The following is a 25,515-nucleotide window of genomic DNA, read 5'->3' on the forward strand; positions in this document are numbered from 1 at the left end:
TTGTTAACTGACCGGTCATTAAGTGAAGACTACCTGTAACTGCATCTTACATGCAAACAGGTAATGGTGGTGGAGAAATATAGGCAGGACAATTTGAGGCCAAAGGGGGTCGGTGTAATGGTATGTGGGAAAGATCTTGGGAGACTGGGTGAAGAGATGCTGTCAAGGGAACAGTCAGATAAGAGACAGCATAGCCCACAGCTAGATAGGGGGCAGGGCAAAAGACTCAGAAGAGACCCTCCCTCATTTCTCAGGCTGTAAGGGAGACGGGTGGGGGGAGAATTCTACTTTCATACTTGCAAGATTCTGTCAACATAGCTTTATGATAAAGTAGAATTAGCTCATCTGGTTGTGATTCCTATCTGGTTTACGCTGTGAGGCTGATGGGGGGGGCATAAAATCACCTCATTTTTGTTAGTGCAGTAATTTTGACACCCACAATGGAATCACTTCCTTAGGCTTGATGATCATGATCATCAGCATTTGTCCTGACAACAGAACAATAGGACAGAAACATCTCCTTAGAAAAGGAATTCACTTAACAATCTCAGCTTCTTGGAAGGGAATCATTTAAGTTCTGATAATTTTAAGATTTAGCCTTATTTCCTTTTGAAATAGAGGAAAATTGCAATGCTTTAGAATCTTTTACTGATTAAAAGTAATCTGGTAGCACCTCTTCTGCCTAACAGGTAAAGGTAAAGGTTTCCCTTGACGTAAAGTCCAGTCGTGTCCGACTCTAGGGGGCGGTGCTCATCTCCGTTTCAAAGCCTGCCTAACAAGTTTTATATTAAAAGGCACAAGCTTTTTGAACTGTAGTTCACTTCATCAGATGCATGGAGTGGTTAAACAGATGAAGGATTTGAAAAGAAAATGGGGCAAGAAGGGGAGAAAAGGGTAGTTTTGCACATGCAGTTTACATGTGAGACAGATTACAAGTACCTCATAAATTAGTAATTGTAATTTATGAAAAACCGATTGTGTTTGTTAAATCTGAGATAGCCTGAAGGTTTTTTATGTGAGTTTGGCATCTATGATCCTGGCGTAGTTGTGTTCTAAAATGGCTACTTTGAAATCTGTAATTGAGTGCCCTGATATATTAAAACACTCTGCTTTGTCTTGAGTCCTGATATTAAACTTTCTCAGGCACTGAGTGGCAGACACATTCTTGCCTACAGACAACCACCCAACCTGAAACAGATTCTCACAGGCAACGAAGCAACAGAGCAATGATGCTAGCATGGAAACCAGACCCTGCAAGAAACGCAGATGTCTACTTTGCCTCCACATTTACACCAACAGTATAATCTCAGGCCCCAATAACTTCACAAGATTAGAGGTACTTTCCCATGCCTGCCAGCAACACCCCTTTGGATTCTCTGCTGGACAAACAGGTCACACTTTGCACAAAAGAATGGACACAAGTGTATAGTGAGACAAGTGGCCATTTTAAACTATGCCAGTATTATACAGCAAGAAGCTTCTGGCTCTAGCTATCTCAGGTCTTAACACACACAGTGGGTTTTTAACACATTACAACTGCTAACTGATGAGGTGTATGTAATGTGCTAACCTGCGTGTGCAAAACAACACTTTCTCCCCCAGCATCCTTGCCTCATTCCCTTTTGAAGTCTTCCATTGGTTTAACCACTCCATGTATCTGATGAGCTACAACTCACAAAAGCTTATGCCTTTTAATAAAGTCTGTTAGTCAGAAAAGGTCCTACTATCTACCAGAGATCTTTGGCTGCCAGTCCCACAGGGTTCACCTTCTACAGTGTCTTTAATGTCTAAAAGGGATTATTTACTGTATTTTGCAATCTCACCATGGACAAGGCAATTACCAGGAATTTGTGTGGTCAACTGAGTCAAATAAACAAAAGCTAGGTTTTCTTTAGCGGAAAGCAAACGATTTCATTCAGGAGAACATTTTGCTTTGGGCCCCAACATATCTTCCAACGTGGTCTGAATTTGACAGGAAGCTCCTTAAAATTCAGAACTTTCTAGATAAATGTTATCCAGATAGAGTTTTCCTCATGTTTCAATGTAAGTGTACAAGAGGCGTATGATAATATATTCTACTATCAGTTGCCCTTTCATTTTCTTTTAAGGACTTATTTTAGATACATTGTGAATCTGACTTATTTGCTTTGCAACACATGGGAGGACATATGAAGACCTCAAACAGAAAAAAAAAGTTTCACTTGCAAGGCTTGTGTGGCTCCTTTGAAAACAGCTTCTGCTTATCTCCACATCAACATGCATGCCCAGCAGCTTCACTTTCTTCAAAATGAAAGGAGCCTGTTTGTCGGTTTAGCATGATGCGTGAACCCATTTCAAAAAAGGAAACTAGAGTTGACAAACCACAGCTGAAATGACAGACCGGGAGCATAAGGAGGAAGAACTTCCAACAGCATGCTTTTCTATGTACAAAAAGTTTCAATAAAAGTTTGCAAAACTATTTTCTTCAGAAATAACTGTGCATTTCAAAACACTTAAATCACAGAATTGCAAACTCACATTTATAACATAGTCTTTTAAGAAGCAATGAACTTTTAAAAAAGAAACCAATGATATTAAAAAAAACCCACACCAATTGCATAGAAAAAAAATTAACTAAATAAAAGGAAGCCTGCTACTGGGAAGAAAAAAAATATTATTTTAGCACTGTAGCTTGCTCTTCTCATTTCTCTGTGAGAAACAGTGTTTAAAACCTTGTTCTTTAGAACATTTATCTACTCCTTATCTGTAACAGCTACTGATCAGTTGATGAGGCCTTACAAATAGTAATTCTGGCCAAGATACACAAACAACATGTAACACACACTTAAAAGTGCTTCATTAGGTTCAGGAAAAAAAAATCAACGGGACATCAACAAGTCCCAAATTTGTTTGGATAACATTTCTGTTGATTGTGGGTATAGGTCCACCTTTCCCACAAACTGCACCTCAGAATATCCTCTTATCACTTATACACAGCTTCTTGCAGCAAAATGTAGGAACTACATTTCATTTATACAGATTGCATGACTTCAAGGAAAATGTAGTTAAAGTTGGAGGGTTCAACAAGCCAAAGCCATGAGAGTTTAAACAATAGGCTTGTTTGATTTCAATGATACATTTTCTTGCTGCAACCAATCAAATGCAATTTTTGCTGCAGTTGAGATTATTAATCCTATTACACTTGAAGTAGTTTTGATGCACAAACAAATGCAAGGCATATGTGTGTATGGGTGGGTGTGGATATATATATTTTCCTTGCAGCCTAAATGCAATCTTTACATTGTATGTGTGCAGTCCAGTATAAATAATTGATTCCAAATGTGACAATCTTCAGATTGTGCAAATACAAAGTAGCCATCCAATTCCATTCAAAGAGACTGCATATTACATTGATTTGTCAGCACATCTTGTTAAAAAGCAAGAGTTACTCTGGTAAGTATGCCTTTTGTCATACAGAGCTTTTCCCTTTAATGTCCATCTTGATGCTAGCTTCAGACTGTTTACTCATTTGTTCTTCTGTAAAGGTGATGTATGAATATACCAGGCTTCCAGCAATACTGCAAAACATTAGCATTTAGAGTTAATAAACAAAAAACATCTTCATGAAATGATATTAAATTGGTGGTCAGTACTGCAGCAGCCATGGACACCCACAAGGCCTCCACTAAAGTCTTTGTGTCCCCAAGCCAGATACCTTGTATCCTGTGACTCTCCTCATCCCACACCACCAACTAATCTGCAAGTCCAATTTGCATTTCTTCTAGAGAAACTGCTGAAAATGACTACATTTTCTTTGGGCCATAGTAACAAAAGTGGAATTATTTTAATTCCTCCTACACTGTGGATATATGGTGATGGATAGAATGTTTTGAATGTGTGGGCATGTTGTGAGTATGTGTGAGAGGGGTGTTGGGGAGTTACCTGTATGCTTATGTAACTGCTGCCAGCTGTCCCCCTAAAAATAGCTAGTATGACTTTGAAACACAAAAGGTCTCTTCCTGTATTAAATAATCTTACCTCAAATCACTGGCATCTGCAGGGGGGCAGATGACAACATGTGCATCATGACATTACATATTTTACAATGTTATGGCACATGTAACATTTTTTACCCCATCATAGCTTGTTATGGATGCCTTAAACTTGCTTTATTCCTACCAATATTCTTGTAGAAGTGGTTCCCATTTAAGACCCTAGTGAATACTAGAAGACAACATTAAGGGCCACCCATAAATAGCCAGTGAAAAAAATAATAAAAACTTCCATCTATATTTTAATACTTGCACTTGATTACATAGAAAATGCAATTTTATCAGAATTGTGATTTAAAGTAAACTACATATATGATGATTTTCCTAAGTTCAGTCATTAATTTTATTTTTGTATATATTTTTAATTTCTTAGTTGCACTTCTGTTCAGAAAATAATTTAGTAAATAGCTTGACCTCATAAGGCTGCTACTCTAACTAAAATAAGGTCAGACTGAGTCATTTAAACAATATTAATTACACCCAAATGATATATATGCAATTAATTGTTTTTCACTATATCCTTGAATTACATCATTTTTTTAACAGACAGACTTCTTGAGGTAAGTAAAGCCCATAGCAGGAAAAACAGACTCCTGTGTGAGCAAACTTAAAACTGGTACACCAGTTTAAAAACAAAAACAAATATAGTTAACTGAGCAGTCAAATGATTAAATAATACCAGAAGCCAAACAAAGCCTACAACTGTCATACAACAAAGCACTCCAACACATTCAGGGCTGCCCTTTGCTATGCAGTATAGCAGTATATCAGAATACATTGCATTATCCTGTTGCATAAATGTTGATTTTTTTTAAAAAAATCCCCCACCCTTTAATCTGCAGCTCCCAAGATATGTACCAATATATGAAAAGTACCTCATAATATAAATCTTAACAGATCCTTAAATGTAAATTTCCAAGTTCCATAGGGCTTATTTCCAGCTTACTGACTACAGGAAAGCTACTATAAGCATCTGGCCACAAACTCCATAATAAACTTGCATAATTTGTCCATTTTTTTAAAAAGGTAGATACTTTACTCTACTTACCTAATATTTAATCCTACAAAGTTTGTCCATGTGAAAATATAATCTCCTCCAAAGAACATTCCTATGTAAGTTATTAATATATTCTGGAAGTAAATAAATAAACAGAATTTAACTTTTTAAACAGTGTTTAAGTAAACTTCTCAGACAGAAGGATGTTATGTTCATAAATTGCTATAATATTTTAAATTATTTATAAAACACAGAGGAAAAAGATCACATACAGATGCTATCCCAGCATTAAAAGAGACAGATGCGATCTGGTTACTTTAAAAATTAGATTTAAATAGAATATCTGCAAGAGATTGCATGAAATCCCACAGCTTTATTCTTTTAAGTTTTATCACATCACCTCCATCTGTCAGGCTTAGCTTTTCCCACACATATTGGATTTGTTAAACAAAACGTACCATTCCCCTCTCACATACACAAAGACCATTTCAGGACACAGTCTTTTCTATATACCAAAGTAATACAATATCTTCTATGACTTTCTTTCCCACCAGAAGTACAATATGTACCAAAAAAGATATGAAAACTCATACAGTATGGCTGAATTGTGCCTATTTTCCAAGAAAAATTGCAAGGTGGGGTAATACAACTATTTATCAGTTCTATAAACTTAAAGAGCTTACCTTAATACAACCAACTATTGTAGTTGTAAGAGCAGAATTATACTGAGTGCAAAGTACTGTTGAATACATCAGAATAAACCTATATAAAATCAACACAACATTTTGACAATGGATTTAATATAATGCAGAAGTGGGCAGAAGACAGATCAGTAGTCACTTTCTGGGAAACCATGTGATGCCTGCTAATTCCTGAGATCCTGGCAAGAAAGTTTAACAATATTGGATGAGCAGCCCATAGACTCTCTTTTGGGGTGCCCAGCAGACCCGCAAATCACTACATGTGATCTGACACAGCAGCAAAACTCCCAGTTTTCAGTGATGTGATTATTCATGCTTTTATTATGAAATAAGAGCCTAAAAGAGTCTTTGAGATTTAACACACGCATTTTGCTTTTGAGACTGTTCCTAAAGTTTTAACACACAACCCCCCCCCCCCCGACACACACACAACAAATAGCTTTTCTGTCTCTCAGTGATGTCCCTGAAGGAATGGCTGTGTCCTTGAAGGCACTGTTCAAAAAGAAAAAAAACCCCACTTTTGAACTTGATGGGGCAAGGCATTTATATTTGTAAAATAGAGAGCATACTTAATTCACTTAACACAAATTCATTAAGGAGGAAGGGACATTCAACTTTATAATCTCACTCTAGTTTAATCCAGAAGAATTCTAATAAAAAAAATCTGGAATACATTCCAAGGGGTGTATTGGAATCTGGCTTGCTCTGTTTTGTTACCTTAAAAGAATGTTGGAGTTCAAAGCTATTGAAATGTGTATAATGTATATAAATAACAATTGTTTTCTGATGCTGTTATCTAACCCGCTGTATTTGATTATAACAGAGAACCCTATACACTGACCAGTAAGGTTGCCAGAAAGGCAATGTAAATGCATTTTGGAGAAAAATTGGGAAAGCCAAAAATAAAGTATTCTTACCCCATTACACAGGAGAGTGTAAACTGTGCAAGGAAGAGGGTATCTGCCCAACCTTTATATTCCATTGCCTAAAAACAAATTGTATGTATATTAATAGAAAGGCAAATAATCAGGAATATTTTTCATAATACTTCATCCACGTAAGCTGAAAAAATGACAATGAGGTCAGAATTCATAGACCAAAGCTTTGATGTAATGCCTTTTGTATGGAATCTATTCAGTGAAAAATTGTTCATCTCAACAGAAAGCTATATAATATTTAAAAATAAAATCCCATACTGTATTACTGTTAAAAAGGAGTCGTTGATAAGAGAGATAATAGCAATCATAAATTACAGTAGTTTTGTTTACCAATGAGTATCGTAATATACATAAAGTGTGGCAAAAATTCTGCCTAAGATATAGTGCAGGCCATCAATCTAATGAATTTTTTATGTTACCTTTGTCAAGGAAAATATAAATACTTCATAAAGTTGTAGTTAATATGAAAAAATCAAAGTATATTTTATCACAGTCCTTCATAACAGTTTATCTGGCCATCTCTAATGTACAATATTCAAGTTTACTACTTTTTCAGCTACCTCTATATTAGAGCTCTATGCTGAACACACCTAATCAGAGCAAAGATCAGAACAAATCATCCAAAGATCTGTGAATTTCAATGGACTAGAATGAAACTTTGACAGACGGTCTTATCAATAAATTAAAATGTTTTATGTCTTCTTTGCAAATGACTCCCTTAGTTGTTAGAAGTAGTTTCTGGATAAGCTTTTGAAGAGCAGCTGGACTCTGAATAGTCCCCGTTATTAAAGTCATAGTACTACAAGCAGTAATGACTGAAATCTGATGAAGGACTAATACAATCTGCAGCAGGAGACAGTTCAGAGCACCTGGAACTTTGCATGCAAGTGCAGAAGGAATGCATACCTAAAGATATACAAAGAAATCTTTAATACAGAGAGTGGGTTATGTCTAAGAAATGCATGTCAATGAAGTCCCACAGTTCTACTCAATATGTCTTGGCAAATTTACTCAAAATGTTTAGTTACAGGCAGTACAAGATTACCTCCATGAATGAATGCAAGTTCTAATCAAGGAACCAAACACCTTTTGGTTGATTCATATCTCCACAATAGGAAAGACATTTTACTGCTTCTTCTAACAACCGTCTTATTTCAAATGGACATTATTTTGAGTTTCTGTTTATGTATTTTAAAATAGTTCTTCCCTTTCACATTCCAGTGTAATACAGTCTAATACCTTCCTATCAAAAGTTGACGGAACAGAGTCTGGCTAACAGAGATTTGTTTATGTCAACCCTGTAATATAATCCAGTGTTAATACTGCACATACAGGAAGGGAAGATGAGAGCATTTTGTATTTCCTCCCTAAAATCCCACCCATAAAGATACTTTTCAGGTCACAACCAAGGTCACCTATCTAAACTGCTTCTCACAGGCTTCTTCCAAATCCATCCTAAATCTTGCATGCCCTGTACACAGCAGCTTTATGTCTACTGATCTGAAGATAGCTTTACTTACAAATAAGACCAGATTAAAAAAAGAATACGAATTTCTGCCTTTGCTATCTTTCTTATTTGGGGGAGAGGGGTGTCTTATCCACTTGCTTTCTATGTGCAGCATTCATTCACATACAGCAGAATGGAGAATTAGAACCTAGCTTATATACCCACCCCCAATCCATATTTAAGAAACTTCATGAAGAAACACAGAGAGCTAATTATAGGAGCAATTCTAACCCAAACTTTTGCTTGCAGTGCAGGTTTCCTCTTGCAGAGAATATCACACAAACAGTGAACTTACAGTCTGAAGTGCTCAGTCTATATTCTATTACCTCAGCAAATTAGCATTTCACTTTGCCACATCTACCATAGTACAGAGGCAGACAGAAGAAGGATTCAAAGAGTAGATGCTTTAGAATACGAAATTTATTCCCATGAGTTCAATTTTTTACAGTCATTGATCCAATGTTTTATACAAATCCAAAATTACAAAGTATCAAGGAAATTAAGACGCAAAGGAAAAGATAAAATAGAGATGTGAAGTGTGTAAAAAGAGTTTATGTGCAGTCTTTAAGATGGCAGAAAGAAAATAAAATAATATTTAAGAAAAATAAGGTATTAAAAAAAGCATATCAATAAAATATAATTACTTGGGTATTAAGAACTAAATTAAGAAAAACCCCAAATATTAGTATGTTAAGAAAAACTTTATAAAGCATAACTTCCCAGTGAGCTTCCATAAAATCAAAAGAAACCAATCAATTGGTGGAGGGGGAGGGGATAACTGCTGTGATGCTTTTATAATCTAAATGTTTGACACAGAAAAACACAGAACTGGGAAAAAAAGTGTGAAAGCTAATAAAAATCAAGAGTACTAACTGCAGCATCAGCAAAAAGCTTCATCTAATGCACACCATTTATCTACTAGCTAAAATCCTGGAAAATTAAAATGTACCTTTTTGTATATTTCATACATAGACATATTTGGCTATCTCATAGAGCCCGTGTCTATAAAAACCTGGTACCAAGCATCAGACCTATTTATTAAACAATGCATTTACAGAAAATCATAAAAGTATCCAGCAAAGCTTTGACAGATCCCTTGACCCATCAGAGTTTCTATTTTTAGAAAAACTTTTAAACATTTCAGAAATTGTAACCTGGTATGTTGCAAAGGTAAGCTCTAGCACTGTCTTTATTTCCAAAATGCCAGTGCATCCCAAATACTACAATCCAGGGCTAAATTTGCTAAGAAAAAAAAATGCAGGTAAACAGGGATAATAGGAAGTCCCTTCCAGGAGAGAATATCTGTCATGTTCACTGATTCAATGTAGTTTATACATCGTAACGTTTCACATGCCATGGCGCTAACGCACGTTTCTCTTTGGGAGGGAGCTGCTGTGAGACCTTGTACCAAGCTCTGTATGTGAAATCAGTGCAATGGAATGTGTTTGGGTTATCTTCTCTGCTCAAGGACTTTTCCCCGCAGACCATCAGAAACCGTTAGGAGCACCTGGGATTGTGAACTTGAGAAGATTCTACGGGGGGAGGGATTTCATTTGCACCAAGGGTTTTTAGTTTGAATTTGGCACGCTTTCATTCTCAGCTTTCTCTGTGATCCTGCATACTATTCTTTAATAAATCAGATATCTTTGAATTCCTGTTCATGAGTCTGATAGTGTTTTAGAATAGGCAACCATTACAATCAGGTAATATTCTGCTATCTCAGAGCTTTGTACCTGGTTAGATCCCATGGTGGCCATTCTTGTGAATGAACAATCTTCTAGCATCTATTTGGGGAGAATGATGGTCTCAAAATTTCACCAGCCTAAGAAGTGTCTCTGGAGTATACCGTGTGCCTTCTCTGTTCATCAAAGTTTGTTAGTATCAAAAGAAAAAGCAGTAGAAAAACCTTTCTTGACCATAACCACAGATGAGCTGGGAAATAAGACTTAAATAAAACAGGAACATATCTACTACCAACTTTATAATCATGGCAATAATTAGGTTTCATGCAACAAAATGTATTCACTCCACTGGAACTCCACTGATATAACTAACGTTTTCCACAATGGTTCATGACTGACATATAGCCTGTTAATTTTACTGACAAATATTTCCCTCTTGTAAAAACTTCACCAAGAGAAAATACAATTATCCACCCTTTTCACAGGTCATAATTCGCACTTACGTATCAGTGCAGAATAAGCTAACACATAAATCCTAAATATAAGTTCATTAGGAACAAGCCAGCGATTTCCCAGGCCTCTGAATTTTGAGCTTCTTCTCTGTTCAGGTTTTTTTTTTAATCCTTTCAATCGTTTGCAATTCTCAGAGTTTTCAGAAGTGTATCTCCTCCTCTTTCTTATAGCTCAATGAATTAGGGAGCAGTCTGTCTGAGCCATTTCCAAATGTTATCTGGCCATTCTGGACTTTAAAAATGCTTCAGCTCTTTTGCCTAGGCAACGGCTTCTGCATATCGCCATCAAGGTCATCTTCCTTACTCTCTACAACTTCTGGCTGAACTTTTACATACACAAATGCCTGCACATACATACATGAGGCACACACATTCATTTACTGGGGAGGACTGGGTTCTACTAGAACTGAGAAGCTGGTTTGCCAAGATTGGGAAGCTGGGGGCTGTGTAAGAATTGTATGTGTTGTTGTTTTTTTCAGTCTACTCTTCCTTTGGGGGTTTAAATTCAGGATTAGCTTCATTTTGGGTAAATACCCTACCTGTAACACTTCCTTTAGATTTCTTCAATGGACAACAACTATAAACAATTAGGTATTGTCTCCAGTCTGGCTGGCTGCCATTCAGAACTTGCTTGGCCCTGCTAGCTTCAGGTCTCTTGCTGCTTCTCTTGGAACAGAAAAGATTCTTTAACTAGGATGAGGAAAGCTAAATTATACATACTCATTTAACCAGGCTGCCTTGGTTAAGCTTCTACATAACACTACACCCTTTATTTTGGTGCAGGACAAGGTGAATACAAATCAAGTTGGAAAAACATGCCAGATTTTACATTTCATTTAATTTTTTTTAAAATAAGCCTAGCTCAGAGTTACTAAAACAAATAATAATGTATTTAAATTATATTCTAGGAGCACACCTTAACAGCAGTATATGGAGAACAAGGAAGACCTGCAGTTGGAGTAGTTACATACATGCCATCACACCCTTACCTTTCCTCCTAAAAGGATGAAGACAAAGAGGTATTTGGAGAGGAATGTAAATGCAGAGAACTGGAAAGAGGAACTGAAATATTAACACAAAGGAAATATATTCCTGAAATCTTAAGAAATGGTACAATGGAGTGTGCACTCTACTGACATGAAAATTATGGAAGAATTTGTAGTAGTTGGTAGAAATTTAATCTTAGCATGGGAGCAGATCATAAAAGAGATTGTACTGGAAATACTTTAATGGAATTCTTGTACCTGTTAAGACAAGCATATCTGCAAGGCATTTGGACTTACTATATTCTTCAAAAATGGTACATCTATCTCTGTGTACCAGAATATTCGTACTGAGGTACTATTAAATAAGGACACATTTTTTTAAGAAAATGATTAAAAGAATCTACCCAACAAGACAGTTAAATCAATTTGGTTTAAATGAGATCCATGTTGGTATCAGGTCTCTGACACTTGATCTGTTTTTTATGTTTTCTGTGTTCTTTTGCTTTTCTTGATGTCAGACTATAATATTTTATTTAAAAAGTATAATAAAACACTACTTGTGCATATTTCCACATGAATGAAACCCATTCCTAAACTATCAAGCTATCCTAGAAAATATGTATACAGGCAAGTAATAAAGAATCTGTTGTATTAGGTGCATTAACAAAATTAGAGAGGACTACTTCATAATAAGCTAAAAATAATTTACTTGTTATACAGAGATTCATGTTTTCTATCTTTGTCAGAAGTGTGAGATATCAAAATAAATATGCACTTTATCATAAGGACAAGATTATTTATCATACTGACACAGTCAAAGCCACCACTGAAGTATCTTGCACCATTATGCTCTACATTGATTTCCCTAACCTGGTGTCCACCAAGCCTGTGGAAGAATCATCCCATATTCCCAAGCAGCATGTACATGCTTACAGCACCAAGTTGGAGAATCTGCACTGTAAAGGCCCAACAGATTCAAGCCTTGCTCTTTTTGGGTGCAAGTTACAACATCCACAAAACCAGCACTTCTAGCTTCTCTCATTTGAATCTCAGCTACAGCTACTACCTAACAGATCAACTGCATTTACTCCACTGATTCTTAAAGTTACTACCATTATTATTGCAATGCTCCTAGCAAAAAACATAATACCAATTAACATGCACAAAACAAACAGCATGGTATAAATAGATTATAAGATTCGAGTATTGGCTTCCCAGGACAATTTCCCTGAAATCAATTCTAATGAAAGCAGCCTTCCAGCTACTTCCCAGGCTCAGAATTTTATATAATTTTTTCATATATACCATCCATATTGTGTTTCTTTACCTGCAACCACATTAAGTAGTTGATAAATGCTCCCTTTTCTTCTATTTTGATATATTTATTTTTTAAAATGTAAACTGCTTTGACAAGAGGCACATAAATCAAATAAACTAGGACTCCAGAGGAAGAGAATCAAACTCTGCCACATTTAGACATTTTAGCAAACAATACTGAAAAACTATATTCTATGTCCTAAATTTCCAAGTGACATGTAGAAGTGCATTTCACAACATAAAATTATGTATACAGTTTTGGTGTAAAACTTGCATTCTGTAATTTTTTTTTAAAAAGAGTTACCTTTTGTGCATCTCCTGTAAAGTAGGCAATGCCCAAAGTAGGAAGAATCATGAATAGTGCATTGTAATAAAGGAGACCATATTTTCCCAGCTCCTGGGAATGGGAGGAAAAAATAACCAGAAATATATCTTAGATGAAAAATAAAATGTTACACAGAAAACTACACAAACAGGACTGTAGTTATTCCCTTCAAATACTATTATTTTTTCTTTCCCATATCCTTAGACACAAACCAGGTTCATACTCTAGCACCAATCAAGACTGTGACAGAAAATGTTGTGCAGCTATACATAATTCATAATTTATATTTTCTGCAGATTAGTGCCTACTTTAAAAAACATTACACACAGATATTCAACCTCTGAATTGGATGAGTTTTTGCCTAGTAGTTGTCTGCTAAATATGTAGAATAAACCTAAATCAGTCCTTAGATTACATACTTCCCTGAAACAACCTGTATCCTCCCTGCAAGAAATCTATCCCAAATAACCATAGCAAGCAGTTAACTCCCTTAATCCACAATCTGAAACCACATGATCAAATCAACCCTCATCCACCTTCACAGCTGGCAAACTAGTTCTTGATTTATTATGCTCAGAAAGCAACCAGTTATACTGGTTACTTAAACTGGTTACAGTCTTTTCACTAATTCATCTTTTAATTATATAACATTTCCTTAAATATATATGTGTATAACCAAGTAATTAATATAATATCTAGGTAACATTAGTATTCCACTGCATTTTGGGAAACTCAGTTTAGTTGTTTATCACAAGTTTGTATCACCTGACCATTTTACCTAACCTTAAAAACCACACTTGGAGATTTTCAAGGTTTTCTGGAGCTAAATGTGCAGTCTGCCACTTTAATCTTGGCATGAAATAGCTTCACACTAAAAATTGTTAGGTAGTATTGTCCTGCAGAATGCAGTAATGCTTCTGGTGTTATGACTATGTTATTTAACTCAAGGAGACAAAACAGAATTGTAGCTGTCCTTTGGTAGAAACAGAACGCTGATTTAGAGCAGCAGTGAGGAACATATTACTCTAGATACAGCTAAATTACATCTCCCAGTATCTCTCAACATTGGCCAAGTTGACTGTGGCTGCTTTAAGCTGTAGTTCAGGTGGAATGGAGGAACCTCAGTCTGATCCAGGATGGCAATTACTATGAGCAGGGTATCTTGCTAATATGAAAGGAGTCTGAATGAATATTATGTTCCAAGTGGTAAAAGAACGTAGGGAATTAGAACAAAAAAGGAACTGAAAGACTATCTTGACAAATTATAAATGGCAGCTTTCAAAATGTTTCAAGCATGAAATTTCACAAGATGTCTCATCTCAAGCATGAAACACCTAAGTGCAAAATAGGCTGTTTCAAGCTTGATAAAAAAAAAAAAAATGTTTCAACTCTGAGATGCTCCAAAGCATCGGAACAGACCATTTCAAGCTTGGGGCAGGGCGTTCCATGAAATTTTGTGCTTGCAATATTTCAAAATGAAATGTTTTGCACATCCCTAGATACAGAACAGGTCAATCATATTACTGTGGAACAGCTTATCTCACACCAAAACCAAAATTACTTATTTATTTATCTTTTACTGATCAGTATAGTAAATGTTTTTAACATGCATCAGTGAGATGAACCCTACCTTTGAATCTAGTTTCTGTTTTACATAAGCACCATTTGCAGCTGTCAAGACATCATTGATCAAGATAAAAATGTAACCTTCTAGATCAAATGCCAAATCAGAACTATGGAGAAGAGACAACATTTAAGTTACAGAAAATTCATAACATTTACCAGTATGGAATATGATTTACAAGAATTTGCAAGAGGGCCACATTTTGTAAACGGTATTCCAGAAAAGGTCAGGCAGCAGATGAACTGTGCTGTATAGTGCTCTAACATAATGTAAATATGATCAGTGCTGATCTCCTGTAAGAGACTGGAGGAAGGAGGGATATAGCCAAACCGTTTTTGTGTGCAATCTTTGTTCTGCCTTAATAATAGGTGAGTCATACCACCCAACAAAAATTTAAATATGTCTAGCTGAGCTTTGCTCTAAGTTTAAAATAATTTAAAGTGGATTTAGAGATTCCTATTAATTCCACCACCCAGTTAAAATAAATAGAATGAGACAATCATGATTTGTTATGGAACAGGAAAACCATGCAGGTGGCTGAAAGCAAAAGAGGAAAATGGCCAACTTCCTTAGTTTACACAAGAGGCAGGTAACTAGTAACTCTTGAGATGTTACTGAACTATAACTTCCTGCATGTCTTACTAACTATCCTGCTGATGAAACGTAATATTCAACAAAATGCAGAAAGCTACAAATACCTTACAACTAGATTGCACAGAAATTTAAAAAAATATTTCAGACAATACCCTCCCCCAATACTTTCTAACTCCACTGTTTAATCCCTTGCATGGGAATTTATGTATCAGAGAAAGAAACTTTCCACTTTTGTTGTAAATTCAGCAGTATACTTGCATTAATTGTGTACTGTTTCAGTTCCCCAATAACAGGAAATAACCTACATTTCTACTCTCTTTTCACCAGTAAACAGAATCTTATGGTGGTAAGCTATTTCAGTAGCATTTTGGTATGAAAATGTGACGAAAGCATTAAAAAAAATCAAACCATACCTTGCAGCCACAAATGCACCAATTATCATCGCAAATACTGTCATCCGAATTCCCCAAGAAAATTTTTTCCTAAAAAGAAAACTTTGTCATTACTGCAGGGAATTTTCAGAAATTCAGTACTGTTCCAATTTGAAAACTGTAGCACAGAGTCAGTTTTCAGTAAATCAAAATAATTTGATGAGGTTTCCACCAGAACTGATAGGTCCTTTTGATGTCACTATAGCAGGGACAGGGAAGATTAGTATCAGATTCCCCTGCTTTTTTGCACTTAACAAGAGGGCATAAGCCAATGGTGATCCAGACCTTAGATATTGCAAGCAACTGATCATGTTTACAAACACCACATTTATATCTTTAACCCCTCAGCTGTACAAAAAGGAACATGCAGCTATCTACAAAGAACAAACAAAAATATGCTCTAAAATTCAACAGAATTAAAGAATTGCTGGAGTTTCAAATGTGGAAAAAAAAATATATACACCCATGCTGATCTTTGCAAAAAATACAGAAATAATGGATTGTTCCACAATGCTTTACAGTTCTCTTGCTTGATTCAGTATGACCAAGAAGTATAATAAATTTTGCAGAACTGTACCCATCACAAACACATGAAACAATATATAAAATATTGCTTAACTCACTTGAGTAAGATTCCTTCTGCAAACATTGTAAACAGAATGGAAAACCGTCTCAGGACTGTAAACATTGGCAGACTAAGAAAGAAAACAAAAAGAATGTTTTGAATAAAGCTAATCATTCTGAGATGCTCTAAGTTACTGTCATGCCAAGCTACTCTGGATAAACCATGATAAGCACTAGATATCACAAAAGAAAAGTAGTAGTTTCAGAAAATCTTTATAAGCCGGAAAGATTACCTCCATCACTGCTAGAAAGAGTAACAAGAAAAAAGACCAAGAGTCTACCAAGTCTTGGCTAGCATCAATAACCCCAAAACTGGGGGGGGGGGGATTGTTTTACACATAAATATGAAGCTCAGAAACCTAGTAGGTCAAATGTTTCTTCTACTAAACAGCATATGGACAGGTTATTGAGGAATATGTATTTGCTCCAAATCTTATTCCCTTGAAGTGAGATAAACTCTCAAGGTTCTGTGCTTAAGGTTATGTTTACCAATATTCCATAACCACTTGCTAAAGGTCATACATTGCCATATCTTTTATTACATAGTAATATATTGTATTTCTGAGATAAGATGGCAGAACAGCAGTTTTTGTCAACTGGGGAAAAAGTAACTGAATACTATTTTTTCTTAAAATGCTTCATTAACGTATGTAATTAAATTTAGGAATATGGTATAAGACTTGAAGATGATGTCTTTGTTTTAACGAAGTAGTCCAATTAAATACTACTTAATATTTCAAGAATTTTGCAGAAGTCTTCTAACAATATTATTATTGTCTGCTTTAGGTCTTTTGTCAGCACCATCCTAAACTTTATTTTCCACCTAAGAAATGTCTCTAACAAGGTGTTTGGGTGGAGTTGCAGGCAGGAATGGCTGTGTCATGGAAACAACAGTCATAGTTGCACCCATGTGCTGGGGAAGGTTCATCTAGCTACAGTCAAGCACACTTTTGTTGCATATAGGATTAGGCTATTCTAACACTCATTGCATGCTTTTGAAGTATGTCACACACTTCAATTACGCTTTGCAAAACAGACCCCAGATTTATTCTCAAAAAAGTAGGAAGAAGCTGTAGATCAGTACTCTACTATGAAGTCTACCCAGAAAAAAACAAAAGGTAAATTGGAGAGTGAAATATCCTAGGGAGTTAAGGTGGTGGTAGAAAGGGACACTTTGCTTTAAGGTGTTTATTTTATTTATTTACTATTTTTAACCATCCCAGTCTTAAAATGCTGGGAGAGGTATAACAGAACAAAAACAATAAAAAGACAAAACAAAAATAAAAAATAAACATCATAAGACAATTATATGAGTGCAAAGATGGGTGCCCACAACCATCAAGTGGAGCCAGAAGCTTGTTGGAACAGGAAGGTTTTAATGATCTTCTTAAATAGAAGAAGACAAGGAACCATTCAACCTCCCATAGATATTTATGTTTTTGTTTTATTACAAGTGCTTTTATGCCACTTCAATCAGAAAATAAAACTATTCAGTTTACAAAACCCACATTCCTTAATACTGGAGAGGCCAAAGAAAAGTCCTGCCACTTTGTCCAAATGCCATGGACCACACAAAGAGCAGGGACAAAGTTAACTGGCAATATGGTATCTAATGCAACCTGGTGTGAGCTGTTCAGGGCTTCATAAGTGATAAACAGCACTTTGAACTGGGCCCAGAAGCTAACAGGAAGCCACTGTAGGGACTTCAGAATTGGTATTGCTTTCTAATGGTAGGATTGTCTCACCAGCAGTCTGGCTGCTGCATTGTGACCTAACTGAAGCTTCTAGGTCATTTCCAAAGGCAGCACCACAGGGAACATCTTTACTTTGTCCAACCGCATGTTGTTTTGGTCCATTAGTTACTGTTGTTAGGGAATCCTAGTCAAGGTAGAATCACAACTGGCACACAAGGCCAGAGCTGGGCAAAAGCCCTCTTGGCCACAGCTTCCATGTGCCATTTAAGTAGGAGCCCTGAATCCAGGAGGACCACCAATTCACAGACCAACATCTTCAGGTGGAGCACAACCCCATCTGGGATGACTATCAGGTCCATTGTTAATGGATCAACTTGATGTTTACTGATACAACTTTCTCCTGGTACAATCTAATTTTAGTTTGTTCTGCCTCATCCAGATTCTAATGAGGTCCAGATACCAATTCAGGTATTTACAACATCGCTAGCTCAACTCAGGGTAATGATGTAAAAGTGAGTGTTATCAGCATACTGATGACATTCAATTCTGAAGTGATGCACAACCTTGCCCATGGCTTCATACAGATGTTGAATAACATAAGGGAGAGCACTGAGCCTTGCAACACTTCACAGTGGAATGGCTACAGGTTTGAGTGCTGCTCTCCAATTATTACTGATTTGAACCACCTACTTGAGTAAAATTAAACCCACCATAAAACAGTACCCCCTAATTGAAACCCTTGTAGGTATTCACCAAACTGCCATAATCAATGGAATCAAGCCCCACCAAAAAATTTTAAAGCACCAAGAGACCTCCCCTTACCACAGTCATAGCAAAGATCATCAACCGCGGTGATCAGTGCATATGACCCAGCATGACACCTGATGATATTAATCCAGATAAACTATTACTTCTAGGATCCTCTGTAACAGAGGATCCACCACCTTCTTTTTGCCAACAGTAGACAGATCTATGGTAGGCCTCTTCAAGAAAGGGCATTCCTCTTTCCTTCAGAAAGGCACTGACAATCTCCCAGTTCCAGCCACTCAAAACTGACCAGGGCAGTCCAAAGAAGCTAGGGAGGAGATGGATCAAACACACAGAAAGAGGGGCTCAAATCACACAGTTTTACCTCTCTTAATTGTTTTTAATAACACTTCACCAGGTAGCAGCATCTAAGCAGGATTAAACCTCCTTAGGGCTTGGATAGGGGACCACAGTGCTGAGTCAAGACCAACTGATTCCCTAAACACAGCCCAGCAATGGTGCCCCTCAGCCCTTCCATTGCTTGACTGACAAGACACGAAGACTCAATAAGTCCTGATAATTGAAGTCAAGTGTGGCAGTGAAAGAGTTAAAGGCACAATAGTTAGGAGGAAAATTCTGTGGTGCCCCCCTTCCCTTGGTGCCCTAAGCATGTACTTATTTTGCTTAATGGTTAATCCAGGGCTGGGGGACTACCAGGATATTCCAGGATGACTGGCTAGGCAGGGAATTAAAAATACATAACCTGGAAGAAGTCACTAGCAAACCACTTTCAGTAACACAGCTAAGCAAACTGTATGGATGCAGTCACAGAGGAAGTATTTATTGCTTAAGAATATGCATTTTCTATTGTAATGTGTGAATTTTTTCCACTTTTATAGGACTTATGTTCCTGAGTAGGCATGCAAGACTGCACTGTAACATGTATGTGTCTTCCCAGACGAAGGCTCCTATCCATTCTTACTTGAAAGTAAGTCCTACTAAACATAATGGGATTTATTTCTGACTTCAACAACTACAGGACTGAGATGGAAGAGAATAATTTATAAAGAAATCCAGCTGATATTACCCCTTCCATTCTTCTTCAGTTTTATCAAGCACTTTTCCATTTGCTAAATTAGAAAACACCCACCTTAGTATTCCAAAAGCAACTAGCCTTTTGAAGTAATCATAATATCTTTCAAATTAAATAGAGCCCCCACTATACAGAGACATCATTTTAATAAAAGCATAATAAAATTATAACCTCACAAACATATAAAAGTTATCCATACTTCAATTTCTTTGTGCTGAACAGTCCTGTGATTTGGTTCCCAAAATAGAGAAGAGGTAGTGGAAAAGTCTAGAAAATTATAAAGAGGGATAAAATAACAATGAACAGGTAATGTCAGCTTGAGACCTAGTCATTCTAAACATGAGTTTTATAATGAACAGCTTTCATCAGGCACACCACAGGGCAAGCCTTAGGATAAAAGCCCAGTGATGTTTAACTGTGGCTTAACGGCTTTAGCACATCAGATAAATATGATTTTGAAATCCAGTTTACAACACAAGCACGTACATCCTTCTTTTTCTCAAGACTATGTTCATTTATAAAGCCATTAACAGAACATCTATTATTTCAAGTCAGGTTGGGCACGTAAAGACAATGTACTCATAAACTGAAGTCACGTTTAAATCAAGTCACTTGTTCATATGTGTACATTAGTAGCACACTAAGAATCTATGGCATGACATTGGTATAAATACAGAAAACAGCCACTCTTTTAATACCATGGTCTGCTAAATAAGTTGCTTTTAATAAGCAAGTTACATAATGGCCTCAAAACTCGTAATTGGGGGGGACCTACAAAAATAAACTTTTCAGTTATACAAAGTAAAATCATACCAAGGTTTGCTCAGAAATAGGAATATATTTATTCCAGGCATACAGAGGATTGTACTTTATGAGAATACTAACTGGAAGTAAGTCCTTTTTCATTTAACTGACTGTATTTCTAAAGGACAAACCTCAGGAAGAGGCAATAGCAGCCTGCATGGAAACCACAAGGACCTAGTATGCTGCAAAGCATTTATTTTCGAAGAATATCTGTACTCCTCCATAAGCTTTTTTGGAAGTATAGAAAATGGGCCACTGAGTCTCAGTCCTCTCTTAGGAAAGGTGCCAACTGCATACCAAATACTTGTTTAGCATCTATCTATATTAGGAGAATAATTCCACACGAAAAAGAAGCCAGAATTCCTCATATTAACTAACAGCACGTTTACACATTTTAAAGTGTGTTCTGTCAGAAACACCAAACAGTATTTACCTTAATGAAAAAATTCTTTATTACTTCCATTCCAGTAATTCATTATTAGTTTTGGGAGAGAGGGATGAGAGAGAAGAAATACACTGTACCTTTCGAGGTATATGTCTGTCAAAATCTGGAAACTTCACCACCCTGAGTGCCTTTCCCACCCAAAGGACAACTACAGTAGCCAGCATCTGTGAAAGAAGGAAGAGAAATCACTAGTTTGTCTCCAATTCTCCCTGCCCACCCTATTAGAAATCTGAAACACAGACTTCAACTAACCTGGCCTAGTCCCACACACAGTGAGGAAGGAAATCTGTAATAAACACAAACATGTTAAACTGTACTGGGCAGCCTGAACTTTGACAAATCCAGCACAACAGAGAATGCTAGCCAGTGGCAGGAAAAATAGCCTGCCTCTATCTTTATCCTCAATTAAAACAATTCTGTAACACTAGACACATTTCATATTCTGTGCCCTTGCAACCAACGCCCTTGCAGACCTGGTCCTAACATGTCCAACTGTATCTGCACAGATGCACTTCTTATAGTGCACCTATTCCAGAAGCACGTTAACGTCCATGCACACAGAATGATCAACAACGAGGAAAACCACAGGCCACCTATGGAGACAAATTAAAAACATGTAACATTGAAGGAAGGAAGGTTTCCAAGGAATGTTTAAAACAGGGTGGTGAATCGCAGGGCAAGCACAACCCCGAACAATCAGGAAGTCAGTGGGGCTGATACTAGCTAGCTACACGGGTCCAGAACTGCGGTCCAGAAATAACAGGGGACTCCTGTCATTGCCAGGGCACCGCGCTTCCTGGAGAACAAGAGGCACCGGGCAACTTCTCAGTCAAGGGACCTACAAGTGGTTTCAACTGCGGAGGCGCTAAAGGCGGGCTCGGTCCAGTGACAAAACCTCTAGCCGGTATCCACACGGAGAGATGAGCGCCCGAGGCATTGCTCCCCTTCTTCTTTAACATGGAGGCTGCCAGAGCGTCACTTTCTCCGACGGCAACGTAAGGCTTTGCAGAAGCCCTCGAGGCGAGGCAAAGCAGCCCCCAGCTCAGCGCTTCAAGCAAGCAAGCAAGCAAGCAAGCAAGCAAGCAAGCAGCAGCCGCCGCCGCCGCCGGCTTCCCCGGCCTCTCTCCCCGCTGCTGCACGCGTCATTCTGCAGCCCTGGGGGGCTGCCCCTAAACTTCCACCAGGGCCAGCGACGAACAACTTTGCCCGAGCTCGCCCCCTTACCCGTAGCTGGTGAGGACGCTCTTATTCACCACCACGATGAGGAAAGAGCTGAAACCGTAGAAAGCAGCCGCCAGCAGCTTGAGGCAGGAGGAAAGGCTCGGGGGCGCCGCCATGCCCGGTTCCTCATCTCCGCCAGCTTGGGCGGCTACTTCAGCGGCGGAGGGAGCTTCTCTTTTCACGCCAGCTGCCTGACGTCTGCGCGCGGCCGCCGACATAGTTGCAAGCGGAACGTCAGAGGGGCGGAGCAGAGGACGCCTGCCAGAGAAAGCCCAGAAGAGCGAGAGCTCAGAGCAAGTTTCACTGGGGCGAGAAGTGGGTCGGCCAGGCCTGCGCTCTCGGGTAGAAACGGCTGCAGGAGAGATCTTTTTACTTGTAGGACAGCTTTCCCCGGATAGGCTGGACAAGCCCCATCATCTTCAGGCATTTGTACAGCAGAAGAAAATACTCAAAGCTAACGGGTCAGAGTAGGCAAGCCAAATCAATGTACTTATTATTTCCCACCGTCCTCTTTTAAGGTTCCTAAGAATATTTAAGTAATGCTTATTAATGACCCACTCTTTAATCAAACAGAGAAATAGTGTCTGGGTAAGCAAGATTTGGATTCACAGCAGCCGAAAAGGCTAGTTTGGAAGATGGTGTATAAAAACAATGCTTCGACCTGGATTTTTTTTTTAATCCAGTCAATTGAAGAACACAAATTGCCTTACAATGAAAAGTGAATTCAGGCAGGCAGCCATAAGAGCAGAAGTGCGGAGGAGGAGGAGGGTAACCTGCACACCTAAAGATTTCTTTGGGTTCAAATTTCACTGATCCAGCTCAGCTTACCCAACTCGCATTCCATAGACAAGTAAGCAGAGGTGAGTACAAATTGGCTATGCAAAGTACTGTACATTAAAAACCAGGATACATTTTTCCCTGAATGAGCCATTCAGAATCCTCAGATGTGCAGAGAAAAAAAAAACTGAGTCAAGCATCCATAAGAAACATTTTGCCACTCCGCAAACAATCCACTGAATGGAAATTTTTCTGTCCCAGCATCCCATTGCCAGAAAAGTAAGAGGATGAAGGGAAGGCAATGCAGAAGGAATGCAGTCCTTTGGAGGAATATTCTTCTGCAAACAGGAAAGTTACACCAGAAAAAAAAATGCATATATATTTTCTTTCTTGGTTGTTTGCTATTCTCAATCTCTCCCTCCTCCCCCCCCCCACCATAGCCTATGGTTTAATAAGTAATCAAAATCCTTTTCAACTAAAATTGTCCCTCTTTCCATGCCACGCAGAATAATTGCTGGGGATATGAAGAAGACAGTGGATATGCTTCACTATACAGGTGGTTGTCCTTTAGCTACCGCTCATTCAGCAACTGTTTGAACTTAAAATGGCACTGAAAGAATGGTACTTATGCCAGCTTCCTACAAGCAAAGTCAATGGGGAAGCCAAGCAGGAGGTTGCAAAGGGAGATCATGTGACGTCCTTGCTTAATGACCCATGGTGATTCACATAACAGTAACTAGAAGTGCTGGAATTTCTGTTGCTAAGTGATGCAATCACATGACATCACACTTTACGACCATGTTGCTTAGCGATGGAAATTCTGGTCCCAATTACTGTCATTAAGTGAGGACTACCTGTATATGCATGTTTTACCATTTGACTCAGAGCCAATTACCTCACAGTTAATAATGTGAGAGGGAGCAGCTAAGTACTGGTGATCTACTTCATTTCCTGCGGGCAGGGGTGTCCACACAGAGGGGTGCCAAAAATTCAAGCCACAACCATGTGACCAAAGCCCTATCCCCTTAGATGTGGATCATGACACACATAAAAGGGGTGGGGCTTCAATCATGTGGTTATGGCTGCCATTTTGAATTTTTGACATCCACCCATCTGCAGGCATCAAAAATGGGTTCTGAGCATGCCTGCCCACCACATCACCCCAATTACTTGAGACAAGTTCTGTACAAAAATTCAAAGCAGATACCTGTTTCAGTGCAGCCAGTTGAATCAGATAACTGTGAAGCATAGCACTGCATAGATTCAACAGTTTGCTGCTGCTTTGGAGTTCTTACATTTAGACAATATTGCAATTCTAGAGGTAGAAAACATGAGGAGGGGAGGTTGAATGGTGTGATGGGCTCTCTGGCATTGATATGCGTAACTGGCCAAACATCTAACTGAAATTCTCTGCCTGTCAAAGCTCCTCAAGAGTGGCATGGCTAAGGCTGTTTGCGGTTTCATTCCTATTCTCAGCTCTCTGTTCTTGAATGCAGATAGGCACAAGCCTTAATTTTGCTCTCTATTGCGTTAATGAAAGGTTATGCTTCCTTGCTGGTCTGCCAACACACCTGGAAGTTCAGCTCAGCTCCCAGCACTGAATATATGTTCACAGCTGACCAGTCTGGTCCTGTTACATTCTGCAGAGTTGGGACAGGATTAAGTCTCACAACGGTGAGTGAATAGGGGCCAGGATAACACAGGCACTGAACCAAGCACTACTGTTTTTAAGATTGGGGAGTGTTAAGCCTACAAATGCCATTTGCTCTGTGCCAGCCTCTTTCAGTGTGCCCTGGGCTTCCCATCTATGTAGCATTATATCTCACCATACCAGCTTACTTGCACTGCCTCTGCTGACTGAACATTCCCAGCAAGTCACAGTTTGACACAAACCCTGCCTTGAAGACGCCAAAATTTGCCAGTGTTCTCTGTCCAGCCTGGCATATTGGTGATGGAGGGGACCTTCCCAGGATGGCCAAGCTTGCCAATCTCCTGGCACTCCAGAAAACCCTGTGATCAGAGACAGCAAAGCTACACCATCCCACTAGAGCAAGTTAGAAGGCAGTCTTCAGGGTCAGGCCAAATCTGGCACCCCAGAAAAACATGAATAACAGCTTCCTTTTTAAGACATTTTTGAAAGTGGTTTTATCTTCCAAAAGATAAAAGGAGACTTTCTGCATTGCTTCAGCCCAATTTCTGTATTGGCTCTTTGGTAGGCATTTTCAGGGGGAATTTTATTGTAGTAAAACTTTTAAAGATATACAGCTGAAACTTGACAGAATTAAGGTGCTCTAAAGGATCTCCCATCTCTTCTATTTTCATCCTATTCAGCCAAAAAACAAAACAGTTACAAGTGTTTGCTGGATCTTCATTATTTTTCCAAGGGTGCTTTTGGGCTGGCTGTTATATCAGCTTCCTGCAGGTTGCTTGAATGAATGTGGTTTTAATGGAGTTATAATAGAAGT

The 25,515-nt window shown here is 38.1% G+C and overlaps 1 protein-coding gene across 1 annotated transcript; it reads right to left on the bottom strand.

Annotated features, from left to right (window-relative positions):
• Positions 1-2,121: 2,121 nt before the first annotated feature.
• SLC35D1 (solute carrier family 35 member D1) lies at positions 2,122-22,491 on the bottom strand. The gene is made up of 12 exons (XM_063298087.1): positions 22,277-22,491; positions 21,305-21,338; positions 21,130-21,216; positions 20,003-20,070; positions 16,269-16,340; positions 15,628-15,696; positions 14,627-14,729; positions 12,976-13,068; positions 6,647-6,714; positions 5,712-5,790; positions 5,080-5,162; positions 2,122-3,557 (listed from the first exon to the last, which is right to left on the bottom strand). Exons 1-12 carry the CDS (start codon positions 22,489-22,491, stop codon positions 3,449-3,451), a joined length of 1,080 nt encoding a protein of 359 aa, XP_063154157.1. The 3' UTR covers positions 2,122-3,448.
• Positions 22,492-25,515: the final 3,024 nt, after the last annotated feature.

This window comes from Candoia aspera, chromosome 3 (genome assembly GCF_035149785.1).
Source record: "Candoia aspera isolate rCanAsp1 chromosome 3, rCanAsp1.hap2, whole genome shotgun sequence".
Classification (NCBI taxonomy): Eukaryota; Metazoa; Chordata; class Lepidosauria; order Squamata; family Boidae; genus Candoia; species Candoia aspera.